The sequence below is a fragment of the Hipposideros armiger genome, unplaced genomic scaffold, assembly GCF_001890085.2.
Source record: "Hipposideros armiger isolate ML-2016 unplaced genomic scaffold, ASM189008v1 scaffold_106, whole genome shotgun sequence".
Taxonomy (NCBI): domain Eukaryota; kingdom Metazoa; phylum Chordata; class Mammalia; order Chiroptera; family Hipposideridae; genus Hipposideros; species Hipposideros armiger.
This window is the reverse complement of record NW_017731456.1, coordinates 465,151-489,105: the sequence shown is the minus strand read 5'-3', so window position 1 is coordinate 489,105 and position 23,955 is coordinate 465,151. Positions and strand designations below refer to the sequence as shown.

At 38.4% G+C, this 23,955-nt stretch overlaps 2 protein-coding genes across 4 annotated transcripts in view; one reads left to right on the top strand and one right to left on the bottom strand.

Moving 5' to 3' along the window:
• Positions 1-5,757, top strand: part of JAK1 (Janus kinase 1) — a 146,018-nt gene extending 140,261 nt beyond the window's left edge. For all 3 annotated transcript variants that reach the window (XM_019646698.1, XM_019646699.1, XM_019646700.1), the window contains exons 21-25: positions 220-344; positions 730-902; positions 2,472-2,589; positions 3,110-3,220; positions 4,312-5,757. In XM_019646698.1, coding sequence (XP_019502243.1) covers positions 220-344; positions 730-902; positions 2,472-2,589; positions 3,110-3,220; positions 4,312-4,407 — 623 coding nt within the window. In that variant the 3' untranslated portion in view covers positions 4,408-5,757. The remainder of the gene's footprint in view (positions 1-219; positions 345-729; positions 903-2,471; positions 2,590-3,109; positions 3,221-4,311) is intronic.
• Positions 5,754-23,955, bottom strand: part of RAVER2 (ribonucleoprotein, PTB binding 2) — an 86,280-nt gene continuing 68,078 nt past the window's right edge. The window contains exon 12 of the mRNA XM_019646701.1: positions 5,754-8,040. Coding sequence (XP_019502246.1) covers positions 7,894-8,040 — 147 coding nt within the window. The 3' untranslated portion in view covers positions 5,754-7,893. The remainder of the gene's footprint in view (positions 8,041-23,955) is intronic.

The following is a 23,955-nucleotide window of genomic DNA, read 5'->3' as shown; positions in this document are numbered from 1 at the left end:
TGGTGAGGACTCTTGGGGTAGGTGCACGAGTGTTCCTATCCTGGGTCACTGCTCAGGATCCCCAGGCTGTGGGGCTTCAGAGGTTAAGTAGCTTGCCTGTGACTCAGGGGCGATGCTGAAAGCAATTCGAGTCCCTTGTCTCCAGATCACATGCCCCTTACTCTCCCCCAGTTCCTTCATTTGGGAACCTCGTACTGATGGGTATTTTTTTCTCCACAGGGGGAAATGGTATTAAGCTCATCATGGAATTTCTACCTTCAGGAAGCCTTAAGGAATATCTTCCAAAGAATAAGAACAAAATTAACCTCAAACAGCAGTTGAAATATGCCGTTCAGATTTGTAAGGTAAGGTGAGGTGAGGTGAGAGAGAGAGAGAATGTTAAAGATTGAAGAATCAGGCATCAGCCCTGGGTACCTGGTTTGTAATTAGACTGCAAGTGGACAAACTTTCCAGTAATTGTACTGAGTTTATTTTGCTCTACATGATCTGGATGAAAAATGAGCTTCTACTAAGAAAGTGAACTGATTTGTTAAGTATAGCTGATTTAATATGTGTATTTCTTTGAATCAGGCTGGTCTCGCTATTTTTGCATAAAAGTAAATACCAAAAAAAAAGACAATCAGTGACCGGCAAATGAAATGACATTGTATTTTTGTTGTTATGAAGTGATACAAAATATTATCTGAACTGACCTTCACCGATGCACTCTTAATTTTCCTTCTCCCCCAGGGGATGGACTATTTGGGTTCACGGCAATACGTTCACCGAGACTTAGCAGCAAGAAATGTCCTTGTCGAGAGTGAACACCAAGTGAAGATTGGAGACTTCGGTTTAACCAAAGCAATTGAAACCGATAAGGAGTACTACACAGTCAAGGATGATCGGGACAGCCCTGTGTTTTGGTAACTGAATCAGTTAAATTTCGTCAGTGCTCCGTAGGGTTTCTGCTGTCTCATAGGCCCTTTCTAGCGACGTTAATGTTGCTCATTCTTTTTGCCTGAGTCAAGGTTAGAAAGGACTTAGAACATTTGGAATTGATTGATCTTTGCCTTCAGGAAACAGCTTTTAGGCTGTTTCACTGAAAGCAACCCACAGAGACATGCCTGAGCTTCATATGACACCCTCTTCCAAGGAATGGAAAAATGTAACCACCAGCTTCCCAGGGGAGGGCATTCGTCTGACACTGTTCTTAAAACTTTTGGCTGTTGGAGTAGGACCATCCGTGCAGAGGACGCCTGGAAGGCAGGTGGGAGAAGGGGGCAGGATGAGGAGACGAAGGAGGCATGGGACAGATGCGGGGAGATCCTGGCCACAGCAGGGCAAAATCCATGGGGAACGTGGCCATTGTCTCATGAATCACAAGTATCCTGGTTAGAAGGTCACAGCCTGACTTTGACCCCAGTCACCTTGGAACAGCATCCAGCTTATGTCTCTACTCCATACCCCACCCAGCCCCGTAAAACTGATCAGCACCTGGGAGGTGCGTCCTCCGTAGACACAATCATGGCTCTCTCCCACCCGTGGAGTCTAAACCTTCATTCATTCGTTAAACAAATAGGTGTCAAGGCCATACTTTGTGCCAGGGAGTAGAGATATGATGGTGAACAAGCAGACCATGTTTAAAGTTTAGTGAATGAATGGCAGCCAATTTCATGGTACCAGAATTACAAGACAGTTTGGGCTTGGTTTTCTGGAAGTCCTGACTATAAAACCTTAAAAGTCATGGGGGTTTGTAAAACTGGTTAGCAGCAGCTGATGAGAATGAGACAAGAGCAGTGGCTAGCTCAGGAACCGGAATCAGCTGTGTGGCTGGCTCATGAAGCGGGTTGCTAAGGCAGAGCACTGGGAGCTGAGTTACGGAGCGGGGACACCATCCCGAGAGCATTGGGATACCGCTGGAGGGTTTAAAGATGCGGAGTTTTGTTTTAAAAAGATCACTGTGGACTGGAGGGGAGCAAGGTTGGAGCCAGTAGTGGTGTGAGCTTGGGACAGTAACAGTGGAGTAAGAGATGTGAGTAGGTCTGAGAAGTATTTAGGAAATCCGATATGGGGCTGCCTCAATTTCTGGCTTAGGCAGTTGGGTATCATTCAGCAAAACAGTTGAGCTTGGAAGAGAACTGGGCAGGGAGGTGGGTCACTGCTGACTCATTCTGAGCTTGCAGGCAAATAAATCCTGGACCTGTCATCATATGCCTCCCCTCCCCCACAGGGCAGCATGTGCTGTGAGGTGAAGAGCACACACTTGTCTTACTATTATTCTGAGCAAACATGTACTCCTAAAGCCTGTAAAGGACATTGTTCTAGATGGCAGGATGTGCGTCACAGTAGCACCTATGTGATTGCTATACGTACATGGCTTACAATAGTGAATTCTAAGAAAGACCGAAGAGGTGGTGTTTCTGAGTGACTCGGTAACGTCTGGCGGAATAGCCTTCCCAGGAAATGAACTTTTGTGCTCTGTTTTCTTTCAGGTATGCTCCAGAATGTTTAATTCAGTGTAAATTTTATATCGCCTCTGACGTCTGGTCTTTCGGCGTGACTCTGCACGAGCTGCTCACTTACTGTGATTCGGACTCCAGCCCCATGGCCGTAAGTCTGACTGGTCTCTTCATTTGAACTTAGCACCCAATTACAATGTGTCCACCTAGGGCTTTGCAAGTGTTATTCTTCATTGGAATTCAATCAGTGGGTTATAATGGAAGGGGAAAGTGTCACTTTCCATTTAACTTACTTACTTGACAGTTATTTGTGGCTCTTGCAAGTCTTGGTTTCACAAGGAGCCCAAAGTTCCCTAAGATAACCCTGATCTTCAGGGGTCTTAGCTGAGTGAGGAGTCCAGGGACAGTTACGTGGGAGAGTGAGAGAGCACTGGGTAGGAGCCTTGTCTGAGCCCCGTGATTCCTAAATGATGTCTTCCCACTGGAAAAGACCCCTCGACCAGGAGAAGGAGTGTGGTTGGTTGAGTCTGAGAGATGGATTACAGGTTTATCACTGAGAGCTAATAAGAACTTTGGACTCTTATTTAAAGGAGAAAAGCCTTTTTGTTATGTTAATTTCCAGCTAATTCTCGAAATTTCACCTTAACCTTTTGTTTGGTTTTATTACATAGTTGTTCCTGAAAATGATAGGCCCTACTCACGGCCAGATGACAGTCACAAGACTTGTGAATACATTAAAAGAAGGAAAACGTTTGCCTTGTCCATCTAACTGTCCAGAAGAGGTATTTATGGGTCACTTCACAGTAATGAAACTCAGTTTTTACTATGTTTTCACAGCTTGAGTTACCATCAAGGGACTGGGGAGGGGGCAGGAAGGAGTAGAAAACTTTAAAATCATTTTCTGAAGCTGAATTTCAGATATCTGAGAAATCATCTTTTCAGGGCCCGATGACAGCCACAAGTTAGGTTCAAAGCAAGGACTCCCTCCAAAACTAGGCCCTCAGTGAGCACCCCGAAGGAGCATATATTTTGGTGTAGACTTATTGTGACAAATACATATAATTGCAATTTGTGCATGACATTCAGTTTTCTGTATTCTAAAGTGAACTGAACCTTTAAAACTAAACTATTTAAGATGTACTGAAGAGTATGAGTGAAGCAACCAGTGTGGAAATTTAGAGTCTAAACTGAGATATAACTTCACCCTTAAACTGCTTTACAGTAATTAATGACCTGGATTTTGTAGGGAGGTCAGTTAATCTATGAGCTTCTCAAATGTTAAAATATTATTTATGAACAATGGTTGTCACATTTTCTGTATTTTAAAAATTATCCAAATACTCTTGTTTTCTAGTCTTACATTTCCATTTCCAAAATACTCTTACTCTTTTTTATTTTTGGGGGGAGGGGGAACTGGGGGAAGGGGAACAGAGAAGTTGCTGTCCTTTTTTTGTTCTTCAGTCTAGTTGTGGAGGACGTTGCTTCACTGGCCCAAGTTGGCACCATCATTACACTCTTCCCCCAGGGAGAGGCAGATCAGTCGCCGGCTTCTGGACTGCTGCTCACTGCAGCTGCTGGCTACATACGGTAGCCCATGGCAACCCACTGCAGCAGGGGCTGTAGTCCATGCCGTCGCCGGCGACTCACAGCAGCCCAGCTCCAGGTTGAGCTGTTGTTCAGCATCTTAGCTGTGGAGGGCAGTGTCACTGGCCCTCATATGTGGGATCCGAACCGGGGCCCTCTGGCATCCCAAGCCAGCTCTTAACCAACACGCCACTCGGCCGGCCCCAAAATATTCTTACTCTTGATGTGTCTATAATTTTTTAAAAAGATCCCAAATCTAAAGTTTTACCATTGTTTTTTCTTTTTATAGGTTTATCAGCTTATGAGAAAATGCTGGGAATTCCAACCATCTAATCGGACAACTTTTCAGAACCTTATTGAAGGATTTGAAGCACTTTTAAAATAAGAAGCATGAGTAACATTTAAATCCCACGGTGAATCAAGTCCTCCTCCTCTCCCTGCCCCCTAACAAATACCCAAGTCATTTAAAAAATTTTTAATGGAAAAAGTTTATAGTCTAAAAAAAGAACTTGGGTACGTATCCATGCATAAGGCACACTGTAGTGCTTAATATGTGTAAGTACTCCCTCTTAAATTTGGCACCAGTAACATAGTGACAAAGAACCACCACCAAATTATTAGAAAGCACTCCTCCTTTTGGAAAGAATGTGCCACCATTTCATCCGTCTAGCTCGCCCTCACAATTGTTTACCAGAATGGGATTTTCCAAAACGAGCTTACCCTAGTCAAGTCTCAGGATGCTTGCTTTCTCCCAGCTGCCAGTTGATCTGAAATGTTTTTCTGGCACATAAATCAAAGCTAAGGATGAATGGACTTAGCCAATACTGTAACATGCCCTAAAATTTCATTATCTATACAGTCATAAACCAAGCATTCTTGAAATATTAGATACCAGTAGTATACTATTGTTTCTATACAAAGATGCCTGCATTCCTGTCACCAGTAGGACAAACTTTTGAGTTGTTTCTCCAGTGGCTTAGCTCCTGTCCCCTTGGGTGACCAGCGGTACCCATTTTTTTTTCTTTCTGAGAAAACTGGTCACACCCAGGGGGACAGCCATGGAATAGATCTTTGCTGCATGATGTTATTTCTTGAGAACTAAGCCCGTGCCAGTGCTTTCCTAAACGGTGTACCTTTAATCAGATTCGATTCCAAGAACCTGGATGCTCTACATGCTTTTAAGAAATGTCGATGTATATCCCTTTCTTACTGTACCACTTGGGGGCAGGCTATCCCAGCATTGGTTTTGGATGCTGTATGCAACCAGTCAGAATATATACCACATACAGTGCACTGTTCTTAGAGTGTTTCAATACTTACCATCCATCCGCAAGAGTCGATCACTATTTTGACCATCACCCCGGAGCATCAGAAGACTTGAAAGAAGAGACCCAGCATGATGGCATTCGGGATCCACTAGGCAGTTTTCAGTTTGCGTGGAGGTAGCTGGGTCATCCAAATGTCTAATCTCTGATTCAATGTGAACCATAAGATTTTTATGACCAAGGGAGTCTGAAAAACTTTTTGTTAATGCTATGCAGCATTTGATAGTGTCATTTTCCACCTTTTGAACCTGAAAAAAGAGTTCTGGATTGATTCAATGGCAGCAATGAATTTGCCATTTAAATTTGTTGGCTAACCCTACATCACCAAGGTCTCTCTCTGTGTCAAACCTGTGGCCACTCTATATGCACTTTGTTTACTCTTTATACAAATAAATGTACTAGAGACTTCACATGCATATGCCTTTTAATATTAAGACTTCATTTTCAAAGCATCTCAAACAATTCGTTTACTTAGAAAAATAACAGTGTATACTTTGGGAAGGGTTGGTAATGGTCGTCATTACCAGCAGTACGTTATTTGTCCTTCTCTGTTATGTCCAATGGTATAATGGGGCACAGCCCAGGACGGATGGCAGACCCACATGTGCTGTCATCCAGAATCTCTTAGTTTTTTCAGCCTCTTCCTGCTTTCATTTTTGCAGCTCTGATTTAAAATTCACCATCTTCCCTTTCTTCTGTTTGTTTTATGCTATCACTGAGTCATGACTAAGCACGGAAGAAGCTTAACGCAACAGGAAAATGGGAAGACGTGCAGAGCATGGAGATTCCATTATTTATCTGCTGAGTCATAACCAAGGGGTGCCTATCCCGATCAGTTATTTATAGGTAGTATACTTCCTAGAAATTACCTTAGTTTAACTTTCTAGCTGTCATTTTCCAAAAGTTAATATAAGCAATAAATTAGACCAAGTCAAGTTCTTCACAAATCATACAACATTATGTACCAATTTTAAACTTCATAATTAAAACAGGATAGATAACCTTATATCATGGTCAAAAATCATAAGTCCCCCAAAGTACAAGGTTTTGAACGACCTGAGTCCATAAGACTAGATCATCGAGACCCCCTAAACTTCATATCATCAATTACAGTCTCAGAACAAGGAACAAACTTAGTTCTAGATGGCAGACGCTATCTCATGCATTTAATACCAACGTTTTTAGGAAATGGTGATGTCAAAAGTATATATGCAATAAACAATTTTTTTCAGAAGTAAATTAGGTTAAATAGCTGATAATTTTTTAGCCTAACACACTACAAAAGGATAAGAGACAAAGCAGAGCGTGAGGTAAAGCTTACTAGCTCAAATGGCTATAAATACTGTTCCTCCAGCAGACTCCTTCAGTAAGCACAGGACTGACCGCTTCACTGTAACAGTGTGGAAATAGGGCATCTGATGATCAGGATATGTCCCGCTCTACCAATTAGATCATCACTCGTCTATGCTATGAAATGAGACATATCCATGTTCCTTGCCACTGACAAGTCTGCTGCAAAAGTTCAAGGTCTTTCTTTAAGTGAAAGAATTAGAGAATCAGTACTATGGGGTCAGCAAACTTTCTCTCTGAAAGCTTGCAGGGCCAGATAGTCAATACTTCAGCTTTGCAGGCCTTCTGGTCTCTGTCCCAGCTACTCAGCTCTGCCATGTAGTACAGAAGTAACCACAGACAGTATGTAAATGATCATGGTTGTGTTCCAATAACATTTTATGTATGGACACTGAAATTTAAATTTCATACAATTTTAAGGTCATAAATTTTCATTGTTCCAACCATTTAAAAATGTAAACATCATTCTTAGCTTGTCCTCTGTACAAAAACAGGTAGAGGACTGAACCCCAGGATATATAGTTTGCCAACCCCTAAAATTAGATCACCAAAGCTACTTTTCTTAAAATACCTTGTTTTTCACAAAAGGCATAAGTGGTTAAAAACATACTAAAAGTAAGTATATGTGGTAGTGTATACATTGGACACCGCTCTCTGTGATTGGGTTTTATATTGCATGGCTGGTGTGTGTGGGGTGCGGTAATAATTTACTTCGCATATAGAGCATCTTTATAACATGACCATCACTGCATTTTGTACTTATAGTTCTAAAAAAATCTATAAATAAGATTATCAGGGAAAGTCAATTGAAATGCACATTGGCTTATAAGAAACTCATTCTTCTAAGGCCCTGGAAACAAAACTGTTTCCCATTTATTGCTTCAGACTTTTATATATGGTGTCAAAATTATTCCCAGTCCTTAAACAAGGAATATTGTTAATTTCTGCAATGGACTATACGTTAATATCACATTGACTAAGATGCATCTAATTCTAGTGGAAAATGTCTTCAACTGATGTCTGCTCTTATTGCTACTTACTTTTTATTTGGCAATTCTGCCTGCTGCACAACACAGTTCCTTCTGGGAAATGATAAACCCGTATTTAAAGGATATGGCTAGTCTGAATGTAGTTAAGGCAGCGATGAACAGCAGAGATACTGCAGAGAACCTTAGGAGGTTGTATAAGGAGAGAACTCAGTACACTCGCTTCTTTTTTAAGTAGGTCTCCATGTAATATGCTCCTGTGCCCTGAGGATGCTGGTCACCAAATTCTACGGAACCACTTTCTGGGGCAGAGACAAGATACGACGAGCTTCGCTTTTCATTTCTTAAAGATGACACCTATGAGAAAAATAAATCACAACTCGTTAAAATCTGTATTAAAATTGGTTGGTTTGTTAAAGATGTTTACAAGAGAAGCAATTCTTCTGATTTGGTATAAAAACAGAATAGCAGGATAAATAACCAAGCTATCAAAAAATGCACAAACTCCTAAGTTAAAACAAATTTTAAAATTTCTATGTCAAAACCACTTGTGGAACTTTTGCAAAATATAAACCAGTCTCTGAGTGAGCTTTCTCCCCTGTGCCCTACATTTTGGGGAAAGAAAGAAAAAAGACATTGCAGTTGCTTCTGCTGTTTGTACCTGGTTTAACCCCATCAGAATACCAATACCTGATACCAGTTTTCCTCTGAGGAAGGTGTGGCTAAGAAATCGAGCTGCACATCAAATTAGATGTTAAGCTCATCTAGTAATAAAAGAAGGAGCAAGAGAATAAACTGGTAGGTGTAAAAACTGACAAATGATGTCAATGAAAATAACGACACATTCGAGAGGGCAATGTGAATTCAAACTTTAGAAAGCATGTCAATGCAGATTTCCAGGCTCCATCCCAGAGATTCTGGAGGTGGTTTTGTGAAGAAGGGCCAAAACATTCCTCACACATAATCACAGTAATCAATACAATAAAGCAGACTGTAGACAACGCTGTGAGCTCCTCACCCCTCTCAGTATTAGCTTTTACAAATACTACGTGTGACCATCTTGTTGAAGCATAATTATACAGCGTAATATATAAGAATGTAGGCATGACTCAAGGGAAACTTCCAGCAGAGCAGAAGAGCCTTCTCACAATTAAAATTCCAATAGTTTTAAACCAACAATGGTCACAATTTTTAAAATGTGGATTAAGTTCAAAGATAGATGATGAGTCTGTCACAACTCCTTGTAGCAAAAGTTCTCATTCATGGTAAGAAGTTGACCAACATAGCGACATCGGAGGCAACCAAGCACGCTCCTCCCATGGACTCACCAAATGTGCAGCTACACATGGGGCAGTTCCCTCTGAGAGAGATCCAGAAACTAGCTGAGCTACTCCTACACACCAAAGAGAAAATGCCAACACAGAAATGGGTAGGAAAGGCTGAGACATGCCATAAACACCATGCCCAGCACAGCACCACACAACAAACAGATTGTTAGAAGTTTTATGTAAGCCTCATGGTAAACACAGCCAAAGTCTATTTTGTGTGTGTATGATAGAGAGGAATCAAAGCATACAACTGCAGAAAATCATCAAATCTCAAGATCACAAAAGAGGAAAGAACGGGACTTATAAAGCAACCAGAAAATAATTAACAAAATTAGCTTCAAAAATCAGATTCAGAAATCCTTAACAAAATATTAGCAAACTTAATTCAACGAAACATTAAAAAGATCATACACAATGATGGAGTGGGGTTTATTCCAGGGGTACAAGGATGGTTCAACATCCACAAATCAATCAGTGTGATATAATCCATTAACAAAATAAAGGATAAAAATCATGATCATCCCAATAAATGCAGAAAAGCATCTGGCAAAATGCAACATCCTTTTATGATAGAAACTCTCAACAAACTGGGTATAAAGGGAACATACATCAATATAATAAAGGCCATTTATGACAAGCCCACACACTGGTAACAATATACTCAATGGTGAAATACGGAAAGCTTTTTCTCTAAAATCAAAAACAAGGATGCCACTCTTGCCAATTTTATTCAATACAGTATTGTTAGTCCCAGCCAGAACAATTAGGCAAGAAAAAGAAATAAAAGGCATCCAAATCAGAAAAGAAGAAGTAACATTGTCTCTACTTGCAGATAACATGATATTAAATATAGAATACCCTAAAATGCTTCATAAGAAAACTTATATCTAATGAACGATTTCAGTAAAGTTGCAAGACACAAAAACCAGTTGCATTTTTATAAACAATAAACTACTCAAAAAAGAAAAAAAAATTCTATATACAATAGAATCAAAAAAGAATAAAATATCTCAGAATAAATTTAACCAAGGTGAAAAATCTGTACAATGAAACTAAGACATCAATGAAAGAAATCAGAGAGGACACAATAAATGGAAAAATATTAATTGTTCAATAATTGTAGGAATTAATATTGTAAAAATGTCCATATTACCCAAAGCAATCTACAGATTCAGTGCAATCCATATGAAAATTCAAATTGCATTTTTTCTCAGAATCAAAATAGACAGTCTTAAAATTTGGAATCCCAAAAGACTCCAAGTAGCCAAAGCAATATTAAAAAAAAAAAAAAAAAAGCTGAAGACATCATTTCCTGATTGCAAACTATATTACAAAACTATAGTAATCAAAACAGTATGGTATTGGCATAAAAACACATAGATCAATAGACTAGAACAGAAAAACCAGAAATAACCAATGCCTATATGCTCAGTTAATATATTACAAAGGAGCCAAGAATGTACAATGGGAAAAGTGTAGACTCTTCAATAAATGATTTTGGAAAAACTGGGTAGCCACATGTAAAAGAATGAAACTGGACCACTATCTTATGCCATACACAAAAATTAACTCAAAATGGATTAAAGACAAATGTAAGACCTTAAACCATAAACTTCTAGAAGAAAACCTGGAGGTAAGTTCCTTAACATAGGTCTCAGAGATGATATTTTGGATTTGACACCAAACGCACAGGCAACAAATTTATAACTCACATTTTAAAAAATGCATTAGAAATTTTTATTTAGATATTAGAGTATTGAATACAAGCAACAACTCAGCAAATCACGGTTCTCTTGTGTGTGGCACCGTTATATCCGTGCTGACTACTGTATGCACAACTTGGTTTGTGTACTGTTTCCCACCTGCTGTTGTCATTAAAGTGCAACATTTGGTGATTACAAAGCAATAATTCATTGTTGTCCCCAAGGCTATCTTTATATTATTATTTTTTATGTTTTATTAAATTATGTTTTGATCCAAAAAAAAAAAAAAGCAAATATTAACAAGTGGGACTACATCAAACCAAAAAGTATCTGCACAGCAAAGGAAACCATCAACAAAATAAAAAGGCAGCCTGTGGAATGGGAGGAACTATCTGCAAACCACATACCCAGTAAGGGGATAATACCCAGAATATACAGAGAACATACACAACTCACTAGCAAAAAAACAACCCAATTAAAAAATGGTTTAAAGAGAACATACAAATAGCCAACACTAATCATCAGGGAAATGCAAATTAAAATCACCTCACACCTGTTAGGAAGTCTATTTAATAAAAAAGGCAAGCAATAACACATGCTGGCAAGTATGGGGAGAAAAGGGAACCTCAGACACTGGTGATTAGAATGTAAACTTGTACAGTCACCATGGAGATACCTCAAGAAATAAAAAAAAGAACTACCTACCATAGGATCCAGTCCCACTTCTGGGTATATTCTGTTTTCCTTTGGAAACAGAATCATTATCTTGAAGACATATCTGTACTCCCATATTCATAGCATTATTTACAACAGGCAAGGTGTGAAAACAATTTAAGTGTCCACCGACAGATTGATGGATAAAGAAATGTCACACACACACACACACACACACACACACACACACACACACACGGGAATATTGTTTGGTCTTAAAAAAAGAAGGAAATTCTATCATTTGAGACAATATGGATGAAACTTGAGGGAGTTAAACTAAGTTAAATGAGCCACACAGAGAAAGACAAATATCACATGGTATCATCTATATGTGGAATAAATAAAAAAAGTCAACCCTCACTGAAACAGAGAGTAGAAAAGTGGTTGTGCAAGCTAGGGGGTGGGAAAAACAAAGAGAGGTTGGTAAAGGGTACAGAATTTCATTTATAAGATGAATAAGGTCTGAGAATATAATATATAACTTTGAAAATCTAATAAATAGCTTGGTGACCATAGTTGGTAACACTATATTATATAATTGAAACTTACTAAAAGAGTTTAAAAATAAAATAAATATGTGGGATGATGGACGTGTATTAACTCAATGGGGGACTCACAGTGTATATACATATTAAATCGTCATGTTGTACACTTTCAATATCTTACAATTTTACCTCAGTAACGCTGGAAAAAGTATTGGGTTGTTGGAAAAGTCATGACGCATTTTTGCAATGAAAAACAGAAAAAATATGTCATGACTTTTCCGACAACCCAACAGTAAAATGTTTTTAAAAGAAGAGGGATGACAGAAGGCTGAAATTAAGAAATCTATCTATTTTGGTACTTTATTTTGGTGTGGATTACTATCTGTCAGTCCAGTAAAATCCTTCTTCACATAAAGGTTTAAAGGTATGTTTCACAAGAGAAACAGATTAGCAAAGAATTTAGCTCTAATTTGTGTCTCAATTTTTCCCCCTATAATACAGTATATAAACATATCTGAGGCTGGCTCTGAAATTACTAAGAAGGGAGAAGGTGGGGAGTATATCTGAAAGGATCCTGGCCATGAGGTCATGATGGTTGAAGGTGGGTTGATGGATACAAGAGATTCCACGTGGTTCTGGTTCAAGATGGCAACACAGGAGGTTCTTGAACTCACCTCCAGCCATGGACAAATCAAAGCTATAGCTATGTATGGAAAAATTTCCATATGGAAAGAAACCCAAAAACTAGACCAGCAGCTCCTACGTATTGAGCAAATGAGAAAACAAGCCTCATCAAAACAAGTAGAGAGGCTGAGACACAATCTCTTCCATAAACTCCACCCTCAGTTGACAACCCACAACCCTGAGCTTCTCACTGAGGAGCAAAGGGTTTGAACCCCACATCTGGCACTCCAACTGTTAGGACCTGCACCTGAGAGATGGGCCCCCAAAACGCCTCTCCTGGAAAGACAACGGGGCATGCATCCACACAACCCAGAAAGGGCTAGTGATCTGAGAAACAGTTCTTAAGGCACTCACACAGACTCACCCCCTCTAAGGGCCCACCGCAGAGGCAGCTGACTGAAAAGCACCCAGTTTTTCTGTGAAAGAGGCCTACTTCCTTATCTTACAGCTTTGGCCTGCGGAGCAGGCATCTAATTTAACACACATCTAGAAGCCTATTGAAATAATCTCCAAAGACAGAGGCTGACAAGCAACATTTCCACGCTCTCCGTCTGCACCCCAGCAGGTCACCGATATCTCTGGGAAAGGAGCTTGTATACACATTTGGGTTTTGTAGCTGCCACCCAAGGGGGACACCCCTTGATTGTCTGGGTCTGGTGGCCCGCAGGGCTTGTGTTCACAAATTGAAGAGGTTGGTAGCAAACAAACAATTCTTAACTGGCTATCACCCCAGGGCTCAGTACAGAGCGGGCAGACAGAAACGCCCATCTCCCAGTCTTATCCTAAACTAGGTGTATGTGAACACTTTAAAAGCTGCTGCCTTCGTATCTGGCTTCCAATCAGCCTGAATCTAGGTGCTGACTGCCATCTTCCCTTTGGGACACTGACAGGTCTTGGCACACCCTCAACAACTGGGAGCCACTAAGAATAAAATAGGCCACTTGGACAATCACAAAGTTTTGAAGACAAACAAGAACTAGGGTAGGGTTGAACGATAAGGTTCACCTCCTACACAAGGCCACTCCTTCAAGACTGGCTGTTTTATATAATGCATAGAAACCAACACAGAGAGTCAAGGAAAATGAAAAAATACATGAATATAATCCAAAGGAAAGAACAAGATTTTTTTTAAAAGACCTTAATGGAATGGAGACAAGTGAATTACCTGAAAAGAGTTCAAAATAATAGTCATCAAGATATTCACCAAGTTCAGGAGAACAATAGAGGAACAAAGTGAGAATACCAACAAAGAGACAGAAAATATAAGAAAGTACCAAACAGAAATCACAGAGCTGAAGAATATAATAACTGAACTGAAAAATTCAATAGAAGGCAACAGGGTTGCTGGTTCGATTCCCGGCCCGAGCTGAGCTGCTGCTGAGCTGCCAACAGGTAGCAGGATGGCTCAGCTAAAAAAAAAAAATTTCAATAGAAGGGATTAACACAGACTACAGGAAGCACGAGAAAGGACCAGTGAACTCGAGCAGGGCAGTGGAACTCATCCAATCAGAGTAGCAAAATGAAAAATAAAAAAGTGAAGATAGAAGTGGCATATGAATCAACATCAGGCAAACCAACATTTGCATTTGCAGGGGCCCCAGAAAGAGAAGAGAGAAAGGGGAAGAAAACTTATCTGAATAAATACTGGCTGAAAATTTCCCAAACACAGGGAAGGAAACAGATATCGAGATCCAGGAATCTCGTATATCAAAACAAGATGAACCCAAAGAGGCCTGCACCAAGGCACATCGTAATTAAAGTGTCAACAGTTAAAGGCAAGGAGACAGTCTTATAGGCAGCATGAGAAAAACAACCTGTTATGTACAAGGAAACCCCCATAAAACTGTCAGCAGACTTTCTGCAGAAACTTTGCAGGACAGAAGGAAGTGGCATGATATATTCAAAATGCTGAAAGTAAAAAAACAAACAAAAAAGAAAAAACTGCCAACAAGTTGTCCTTCAGAATAATTCTGCAGACAAATAAAAGCTAAAGGAGTTCACCACCACTAGACAGGCCTTACAATAAACGTTAGAGAGACTTCTTTAAGCTGAAATGAAAGGGCACTGTATAGTAACAGGAAAACATACAAAAGTAGAAGTCTCATGAGTAAAGGTAAATATATAGTAAAATTCAAGATAATCTAATATTGTAAAGGCGGTGGGGTAATCAATTATGAAGCTAGTATAAAAGTCCAAATAAAAAGGTAGTAAAAATAATAACTATCATAATTTGTCATTGAATACACAAAAAGATGTAAAATTTTGACATCAAAAACAAACCTGGGGGGGGGAGTGGGGGGGGTCAGGGAGAGTAAAAATGTAGAGCTTTAGAATGTGCTGAAACTTAAGTTGTTATCAACTTAAACTAGACTTCTAGAAATGTAAGTTATTTTATGTAACCTTCATGATAACCACAAATAAACTATAGTAAATACAGAAAATATGAAGAGAAAGGAATCAAAGCATACCACTACAAGAGAAACATCAGAGCAAGAGAATAAAGGAACAGAGGAAATACAAAAAAGCCAGAAAACAATGAACAAAACGGCAATAAGTACACACGTATCCATAATTACTTTCTATGTAATGGACTAAATTCTCCAATTGAAAGACACTGAGTGGCGGAATGGACTGAAAAAACAAGGCCCATCTATACGGGTCTACATACAAAAGATTCCCTTTAGATGTTAGGACACACAGACTGAAAGTGAAGGGATGGAAAAAATATTCCATGTAAATGGAAACCAAAAGAAAGCTGAGGTAACAATACTTACATCACACATAATAGACTTTAAGACAAAAATTATAAGAGACACAGAAGGTGATTATATAATGATAAAGGGGTCAATCCAAAGCAGTTATAACATTTGTAAATATTTATGCAGCCAATATAGGAGTGCCTAAATATGTAAAGCAAATGTTAACAGACCTAAAGGGAGAAATGGTAAACAGTAATAGCAGGGAACTTTACTATCCATATTTTATCTGTGGATAGATCATCAAGACAGAAAGTAAAAAAGGAAACTGGGGGCCGGCCAAGTGGCGCATTGGCTAAGAGCTGGCTTGGGACGCCAGCTCTGAGCAGCAGGGCCTGGGTTTGGATCCCACATGAGGGCCAGTGACACTGCCCTCTACAGCTAAGATGGTGAACAACAGCTCAACCTGGAGCTGGGCTGCCATGAGTTGCCGGCTATGGCGTAGGCTGCAGCCCCTGCTGCAGTGGGCTGCCATAAGCTACCGTGTGTGGCAGGCAGCCAGCATGAGTAGCCAGCAGCCAGCATGAACTGCCAAGAGCCGCCCTGAGTGGCCGTCCAATGGCCAGCGACCGATCTGCCTCACCCGGGAAGAGCGCAATGATAATACCAACATGGGCCAGTGAAGCGACGACCTCCACAACTAGACTGAAGAACAAAAGGACAGCAACTTGTCTGTTCCCCTTCCCCGACTCCCCAATGCTGTTCCCCTCCCCCAATTCTCCAATAAAATCTTTAAAAAAAAAAAAAAAGGAAACTGGCCTTAAACTACACATTAAAACAGATGGTCCTAAAAGACATATACATAACATTTCACCCCAAAGCAACCCAATATACATTCTTCTTAGTGCACATGGAACGCTCTCCAGGATAGATTGTATGTTAGGCCATAAAACAATTCCTAGTAAATTAAAAAAGGTGAAATTATATCAAGCATTATCTTCTCTGACCACAATGGTATGAAACTAGAAAACAATTACAAGAAGAAAACTGAAAATTCACAAATACGTGGAGAAAAACATGCTCCTAAACAACCAGTAAATCAAAAACAAAAAAACAAACCAACAAAAAACCTTGTGACAAATGGAAATACAACATACCAAAACTTATGGGACATAGCAAAAGTGGTTCTAAAAGGTAAGTGCACAGTGATAAATGCTTACATTAAGAAACAAGAAATATCTCAAATAAACAACCTGACTTTACAACTCAAGGAACAAGAAAAAAAGCAAAAAACAAAAAGGACAAACTAAGCCCAAAGTTAGAAGGGAGAAAATAACAAAGATCAGTTACTTTTCTATACACTAATTAAGAAAAATTAAGAAACTTCCATTTACTATAGAATCAAGAATAAAAATCACAGGAATACATTTAACCAAAAAGGGGAAAGATCTGTACACTGAAAAGTGTAAGACGCTGATGAAATAAATTGAAGAAGACATAAATGGAAAGATATTCCATGCTCAAGGACTGAAAAATTAATATCATAAAAATATCCATGCTATCCAAAATATTCTACAGATTCAATGCCATCCCTATCAAATTTCCAGTGGCGTTTTTCACAGAAATAAAACAATCCTAAAATTTGTATGAAACCATAAAAGACCCCAAGTAGCCAAAGCAATCTTGTAATCAAAACAGTTATATACACATACACACACACACACACACACACACACACACACACACACACAGACACACACACGACACATAGATCAAAACAGAATAGAAAGGCCAGAAATAAACCCACACATAAATGATCAATTAATTTATGACAAGGAGCCAAGACTCTACAATGGCAAAGGACAGTCTCCAATAAATGGTGCTGGGATAACTGGACAGCCACATGCAAAAGAATGCATACACCAACATTAACTCAATATGGATTAAATACTTGAACAAGATCTGAAACCATAAAACTCCTAGAGGAAAATACAGATAGTAAGCTCCTTGACATCAATCCTGACAATGGTTTGTTGGATTTAACACCAAAAGTAAAGGCCACGAAAGCAGATATAAACAAGTGAGACTACATCAAACTAAAAAGCGTCTGCCTAGCAAAGGAAACCATCAACAAAATGAAAAGGCAACTAACAAATGGGGAGAAAATATTTATAAATCATATATCTAACAAGGGGTTAATGCCCAAAATATATAAATATCTTCTAAAACTCAGTAACATAAAAACAAACAATCTGATTATACAATGGGTAGAGGACCTGAATAGGCATTTTTCCTAAGAGGACAGATGACCAACAGGTACATGAAAAGGTGCTCAACATCACTACTCATCAGGGAAATGCAAATCTAAACCATGAGATATCACCTCACACCTGTTAGAATGGGTATTATTTTAAAAAAAACAGAAAATAACAAGTGTAGGCAAGGACGTGTAGAAAAGGGAAACTTCGTGTGCTGTTATGAGACTGTTAACTGGTGCAACCACTATGGAAAACAGTATGGAGTTCCTCAAAGAATTAAAAATAGAACCACCATATGATCCAGCAATCCACTTCTGGGTATTTATCCAAAGGAAACAAAAAAGGTAAGAAAAAGATACACAAACTCCCATGTTCAATGCAGCATTATTTACAATAGCCAAGATACTGACGTAGCTTAGGTGTCCCTTGATGGGTGAACAGCTTTTTAAAATGTGGTATACAAAGGAATATTCACTTCATAGTCGATGTAGAGGCCTGACCACCGCATTGTATTTCTGAAGCTGATGTTGAATAATATTGTATGTCAACTATAATTATATATACACATAGTCTTGGGACATGGAGTAGAGAGCGGAAACGAATTCAATGGAATTGTAATAGATTAGCATGATATTGGGGGTGGGAGGGCAATAGAAGTGGGGAGGGGGGTTGTTACCTGGTGAGGGTGAAAAGGGTAACTATTGCATTGTTCTGTACACCTGAAACTAACAATTTCTTTAAAAAGGAATATTATTCAGCCATAAAAAGGGAACCGTGCCGTTTGTGACAACTTGGATGGACTTGACGGCATTAAGCTAAGTGAAATAATTCAGACCGAGACAAATGCTACACCATCTCACTTACACATGGGATGTAAAAAACAAACAAGAACACAAAGCAAACCGAAATCAGACAGAGAACAGACTGGTGGTTGCCAGAGGTTGCAGGGGTGTGTTGGCAACATGGGTAATGGTGGTTAAAGGTACAAGTTTCCAGGTATAAAATAAGTAAGTCCTGGGGATGTCATGTACAGCATGGTGACTATCATTAATAATACTATTCTTGATATTTGAAAGTTGCTAAAGAGAGTAAATATTAAAAGTTCTCATCACTAGGCAAAAACTTCTGTAACTATGTTGGTGCTGGATGTTAGCTAGGCTTGCGATCATTCTGCAATATGTAGAAATAGCAAATCATTATACTGTACACCTGAAACTCATGTTATATGTCAAATATATATATAAATATATATATCTAAAAACAGAGAGATGCTACCCCTGAGAAAGGCTGCCTGCCACAAAACTGTGTGCTCACCCGCTTATCTAGGGCCTCGTCACCCGCCCTCCCAGCCCCCCAGACTCGTCAGCACCTTCTCCATTTGAGTCCTTGTCAGTCTGGTGATCCTACTGTGTGTTGGACCACAGCTCTAACACCGTCAGACCCTTAGCTTCAGGTATAAAGAACTCTTTTTCTTATTAGCTTTCCTCCTCTAATAAATGATCAGTCCATTAAATTAGCTTAATTTTGAAAAGCTCCTTGTTTTATAACCTAACTCATTTTCCAAAAATAAGAGGGACAGAAACGTACGCTGGGATCTGGAAATTTCACATTGTTAATTACCTTCCCTGATTCTTCCTGCTATGCAGTAATTCCGTGTTTCACATCTTAGTAGAAAGCGAATCAACCACCTGACTTTTCCCCTTTCCATGCCGTCTTGATTCTCAGGAGCCAGGTGAGAAATCTATTAGGTGCTTTAATTAGAGGACTTTCCAATTGTGCTACACCATTCTCAGTAAGAACCAACTGAGATGTATGTGATCACAAAACAGCTTCACCAAGCAGCACAGGAAAATAAATATAAGAAAGGGAAATAAAAATGGATGTCATTATAGCCCAGTCCATTCTGACACTGGGAGAAAAGATAATTCTCCTGATACTCTTTATCAAATATATTTAACTTTCAGTGCAAGGACTATTGGGTTAAATGGGAAATGACAATAGTTAATTAAGATTTTTGAAACAAGGCTCAGTGTTCTGGGAGAAATAAATCTGCATCAAAGAAACAACAAAAAAATGAGAAAATAAAACCACAAAAAGAGGGAAAGAATATAAAGCAAGCAAATACTTTTCCTTCTACTTCATATTTGCAGGATATAGACATCCATTCCTTTAGAGAATAACTACTGAGAGCACTGGCCTGTGTGCAATGGGGTTACTTGCATGAACGAAACTTGAACTGTGCCCTCCAAGAGCTCCTATCCTAGGAGGGGAACTAAGAAAAGCAGCATAAAACGTAATTCTAAATGGAGAATTCTACCATGCCAAAAAAGAAATGAAGCGCTGAAGCTTTTTCAGAGAAGGGAAAACGGGAGAGGAGGGTTGGAGACGTATGGACAAAGGTTCATGGATGAGACAGCATCTAAGTTAGGATTTGGAGGTGAGGTCAGATATGGACGTGAGACCAGGAATGACCCTTCTAGAAGGGACTGGTTGAGCACAGGCAGATGGCAGGAAAGTGTGGGCCTGTACTGGGACACAGTAGCTGGTCCATGGAAGAGAGTGGTAGCAAATGAGATTGGAAAGGCAGGCTGGCCTCAATCGTGGAGAGGCCGGATGCCAGGCTAAGGGTTATAAACAAGGAATGATATGTTTGATCTTGGAATTTGGAAAGATTAATAAGCAGCTCCACGACAAATGTGGCAATGGAGGCGACAGGCATTGGAAGTTCTCCTCAGGAGGCTACTGAACATACTGATGCTATTAGGCATATGCATGCCAGCAAACACACCAGATTATATGTGATTGAAATTTTTACATGCAATATACAGAGGAGAAAGGACAAAGTGGTTTACTTTGAAAAATCCAAAAAAAACGACTTCATTAGGAATTCATGCTTTGGAGAGAGACATTGAGAAAAGCTGTAATATTCTAATTCTGCGTATCTAATATTCAGGTGACAATCAGATCAACAGCACAGATAAACCACAGTACATGTGGAGAGAGAGGTATAAATTCACAAAATGTAATTAGGATGATAGCCTACATTGCATCAGCGACACCAGCCCTGTGCAGTAGGAAGAGAAGGAACTATGTCCACTGAATAGAGATAAGAAAACAGAAGCTCAGAAAACCTGTGACCTGGCAACAATGGCAAGGCTAGTCAATGTTAGAACTGTGAATCCAATCCAGTTTTTCTCAGTTTAGTGTTTTTTCATTATTCGAACATGCCTTATTTTTTAAAAAAATCTAATCTTTTGCACCCATTTACTATGAAGTCCGTTCTAGTAACCCACCTATGCAGTTGCCATTTTATTTTTGGATTTAAAAAATCATTTTCTTCCTCTTATTAATGCAAATCTTTTTGTCTTCATGTAAATGTAGATTTTCTTCTACTTCCATGTGAATGTAGAAAAAGAAATGTCACAATTTCATTTTTTTGACTGTCAAAGTTTGGTGCTTACAATGTGTCTTCAGCCCAATTTTTTAGCTCACTTCAATAACTGAGTTGAACACTCGTTTTAAAAGCTCTCCTAAGAATTTGAGAAAATGAAATTTTGACTATCCCTCAGGGAGATTCCTGTGGGCTATGTTAATATCCACAGTGAATTTGAGACAGGAATTAAAGCCAAATTAAGATATTAATCACTAATGCTCTTCTGAAAGGAATGTAACCAGTTAGCATGTAGCCATCCAAATACAAAATTAAACAGGACTTTGGAAAATTCTGCCTCTGTTTAGGACTCCTCCCCTTCTCTTTAGCCCCATTTTACCTTTTCTAAGTTTTGTCTCTTTAGCGAAGTTAGAGTGGATGGAGAACCTAAAACGAACAACTGCGTTAGTTCTTCAGAATCTCAATCAAGCCCCTAATATCTGTTTTTTTCTAGTTTCAAGTCCAGCTTTTGGATTTGATACCTAGAGAAACATGAATTAACTTATCTTTTCTGCATTACGCATACTTCATGTCTAAACTTTTATTTAAATACAATTTCCCTCCCTCAGTTGTTAAAAAAATGTTCCAAAATCAATGTGCTTCATTTTGTGACATTGATATAACTATTAATAAAATGTTCCTCATATATATGAATAGATGTTTTAAATTTTCATATTAATTTTTGTTTTTCAGCTACTTGCCTTTCTTCATATGAATCACGTTAAGTTTTAACTGAATTTAATAACTGATCCTTCAAAAGGTATTTTGTACTACATAAATTTATAAAAAGTACAATTTTATCATCACCTTATTAGTTTCGGTATACCAAGTTGTATGAGTCATAAACCCTATATTTATGTATATTTGTAAGCACTTTTTAAAAATCAATACACATTAAAATCCTTTGAAAATTAGATTAACGTCAGAGCAGCAAAGCTTTCAGATTTATACTGTACATTATTTTACTGATTTCTTGAAAATTTAAAATACTGACTTGGTTTATAAACAAAAGATTTTAAAATAATGAAGGTACCTTTAAATTTCAAAAACTTGCTTTTCTTAATTCCACTTTTTCACAAAAATCATTCTTTAAAAGTCATTTCCAAGGCACTAAGATTAATCTAGAGATAATATGTGGTTCCATAATTATTGTTTAAAGTGAGTTTAGGTTTTCAAAAATATTTTATTTAGTTAAAGTCTTTGTCAGAAAATTCTGATTTACCACAGCTCACACAAAAATCTTTTGGGAAAGCCACACTGCATTATTTTCCCACTAGGTGGCAGCATTAGGCTCTATATAAAACGACTAAGCATCATCCAGGTCTTTTTGTTCATTTTTTGTTTTTGTTTCCTGTTCCCTCATCACTCCATCTCATCACATTCTGTGTTTGATTCCCTGCAACAGGCAGTCAGCTTCCTGGCAGAAATGGTGCCTTGTGGACCAAGGGCAACACAAGGGTACAACATGCAGGTAGATAGTACTCTCCGAATGTACGGCATCCCAGACAACTAACTACCCAGTATGCCGGTGTTAAATGAAAATCCCACACCACAATTTAAATAGTCATACAAAACAGCTGAAATGATTCTTACATTATTATTTCCATTATTGAAACTAATGACTAAGTCAAAATGAAAAGGTGATTAAGAGAAATTCTGACCTATTTTACCTATTTACTAATAAGGGAGAGGGAGAAATGTTTTTGATAGATAATTAATTAGATGTTACATTTAGGTGTTTAAAAAATATTTAATTAGCTGGCTCAAAGGCATTTCCCTTAAGATGGCGTCTCCCAACCATCTGACGTAGATGTACCTGTTAATCTGTACCTCAGAATCTCATATTTCAAATTCCATTTGTACATTGATTGTGTGCTATAAAATTTAAAATACATCTACTTGCACATCTAAGGTTTTTCACTAACAGTTCAAATATTTAAGAAATGCAGTTTTTGAGAAAAATAGTAACAGCAGCTCAATGGCAATTCTGATTAATTATTGTAATCAACTAAAGAAACGGGAGGAGTAGTCCATTTAAAGCGGCTTCTAAATAGAACTGGATCGGGAATAACTGCCTTTTTTGCTTATCTATTGATAAGCAAAAAAGTATCAATAGATAATTGTAGGATCTCTAAAACAATGAATGAAAATGCTATCCTCTTTAGTACAGGTAAGGCTTGTTTTTTAAAATTAAAGTCCAATATTTGTTGACATTCACAAGGCTGTGCAACCATCACTACAATCTAATTCCAAAAAAGACACCCTTTACCTGTTAATAGTCACTCCAAAACTCTCACCTCCCCTGGAAATTTGAAAAAAAAAAAACTTTTCTAATTGTTTGCTGCTAGTATATAGAAATACAATTCATTTTTGCATGCTACCCTTCTATCTTGTGACTTTGCAAAGTTTATTTAGTTTCAGTAGTTGTTTCTTAGATTGTTAGGATTTTTTATGTAAAAAATCATGCTAGATGTAGAGATGCTTTTTTACTTTTCCTTTCCTATTTGATACCTTTTTTAAAACATTGGTGCACTAAAACCTCCAGTAAAATGTTTAATAAAAGTGGTAAAAGTATACATTCTTGCCTTGTTCTGACAATCTTTTGTCTAATTGGAGCATGTAGTCCATTTTCATTTATTAATATCATTCAATTGAGGTTTAGCTATTTGTTTTCAATTCATCCAATTTTTCTTCCTTTTCTGAAATTTTTGGCTTAATCAAATGTTCTTGAAATTCCACTGTATTTAAACTATTCACATTTTAGCTATATTTCTTTGTATTTTTTTTTTTTTAAGATTTTTATTGGGGAATTGGGGGAATGGGAACAGTGCTGGGGAATTGGGGAAGGGAAACAGACAAGTTGCTCTCCTTTTGGTCTTCAGTCTAGTTGTGGAGGACGTTGCTTCACTGGCCCAAGTTGGCACCATCATTGCGCTCTTCCTGGGCGAGGCACATCAGTCGCCGGCTTCTGGAC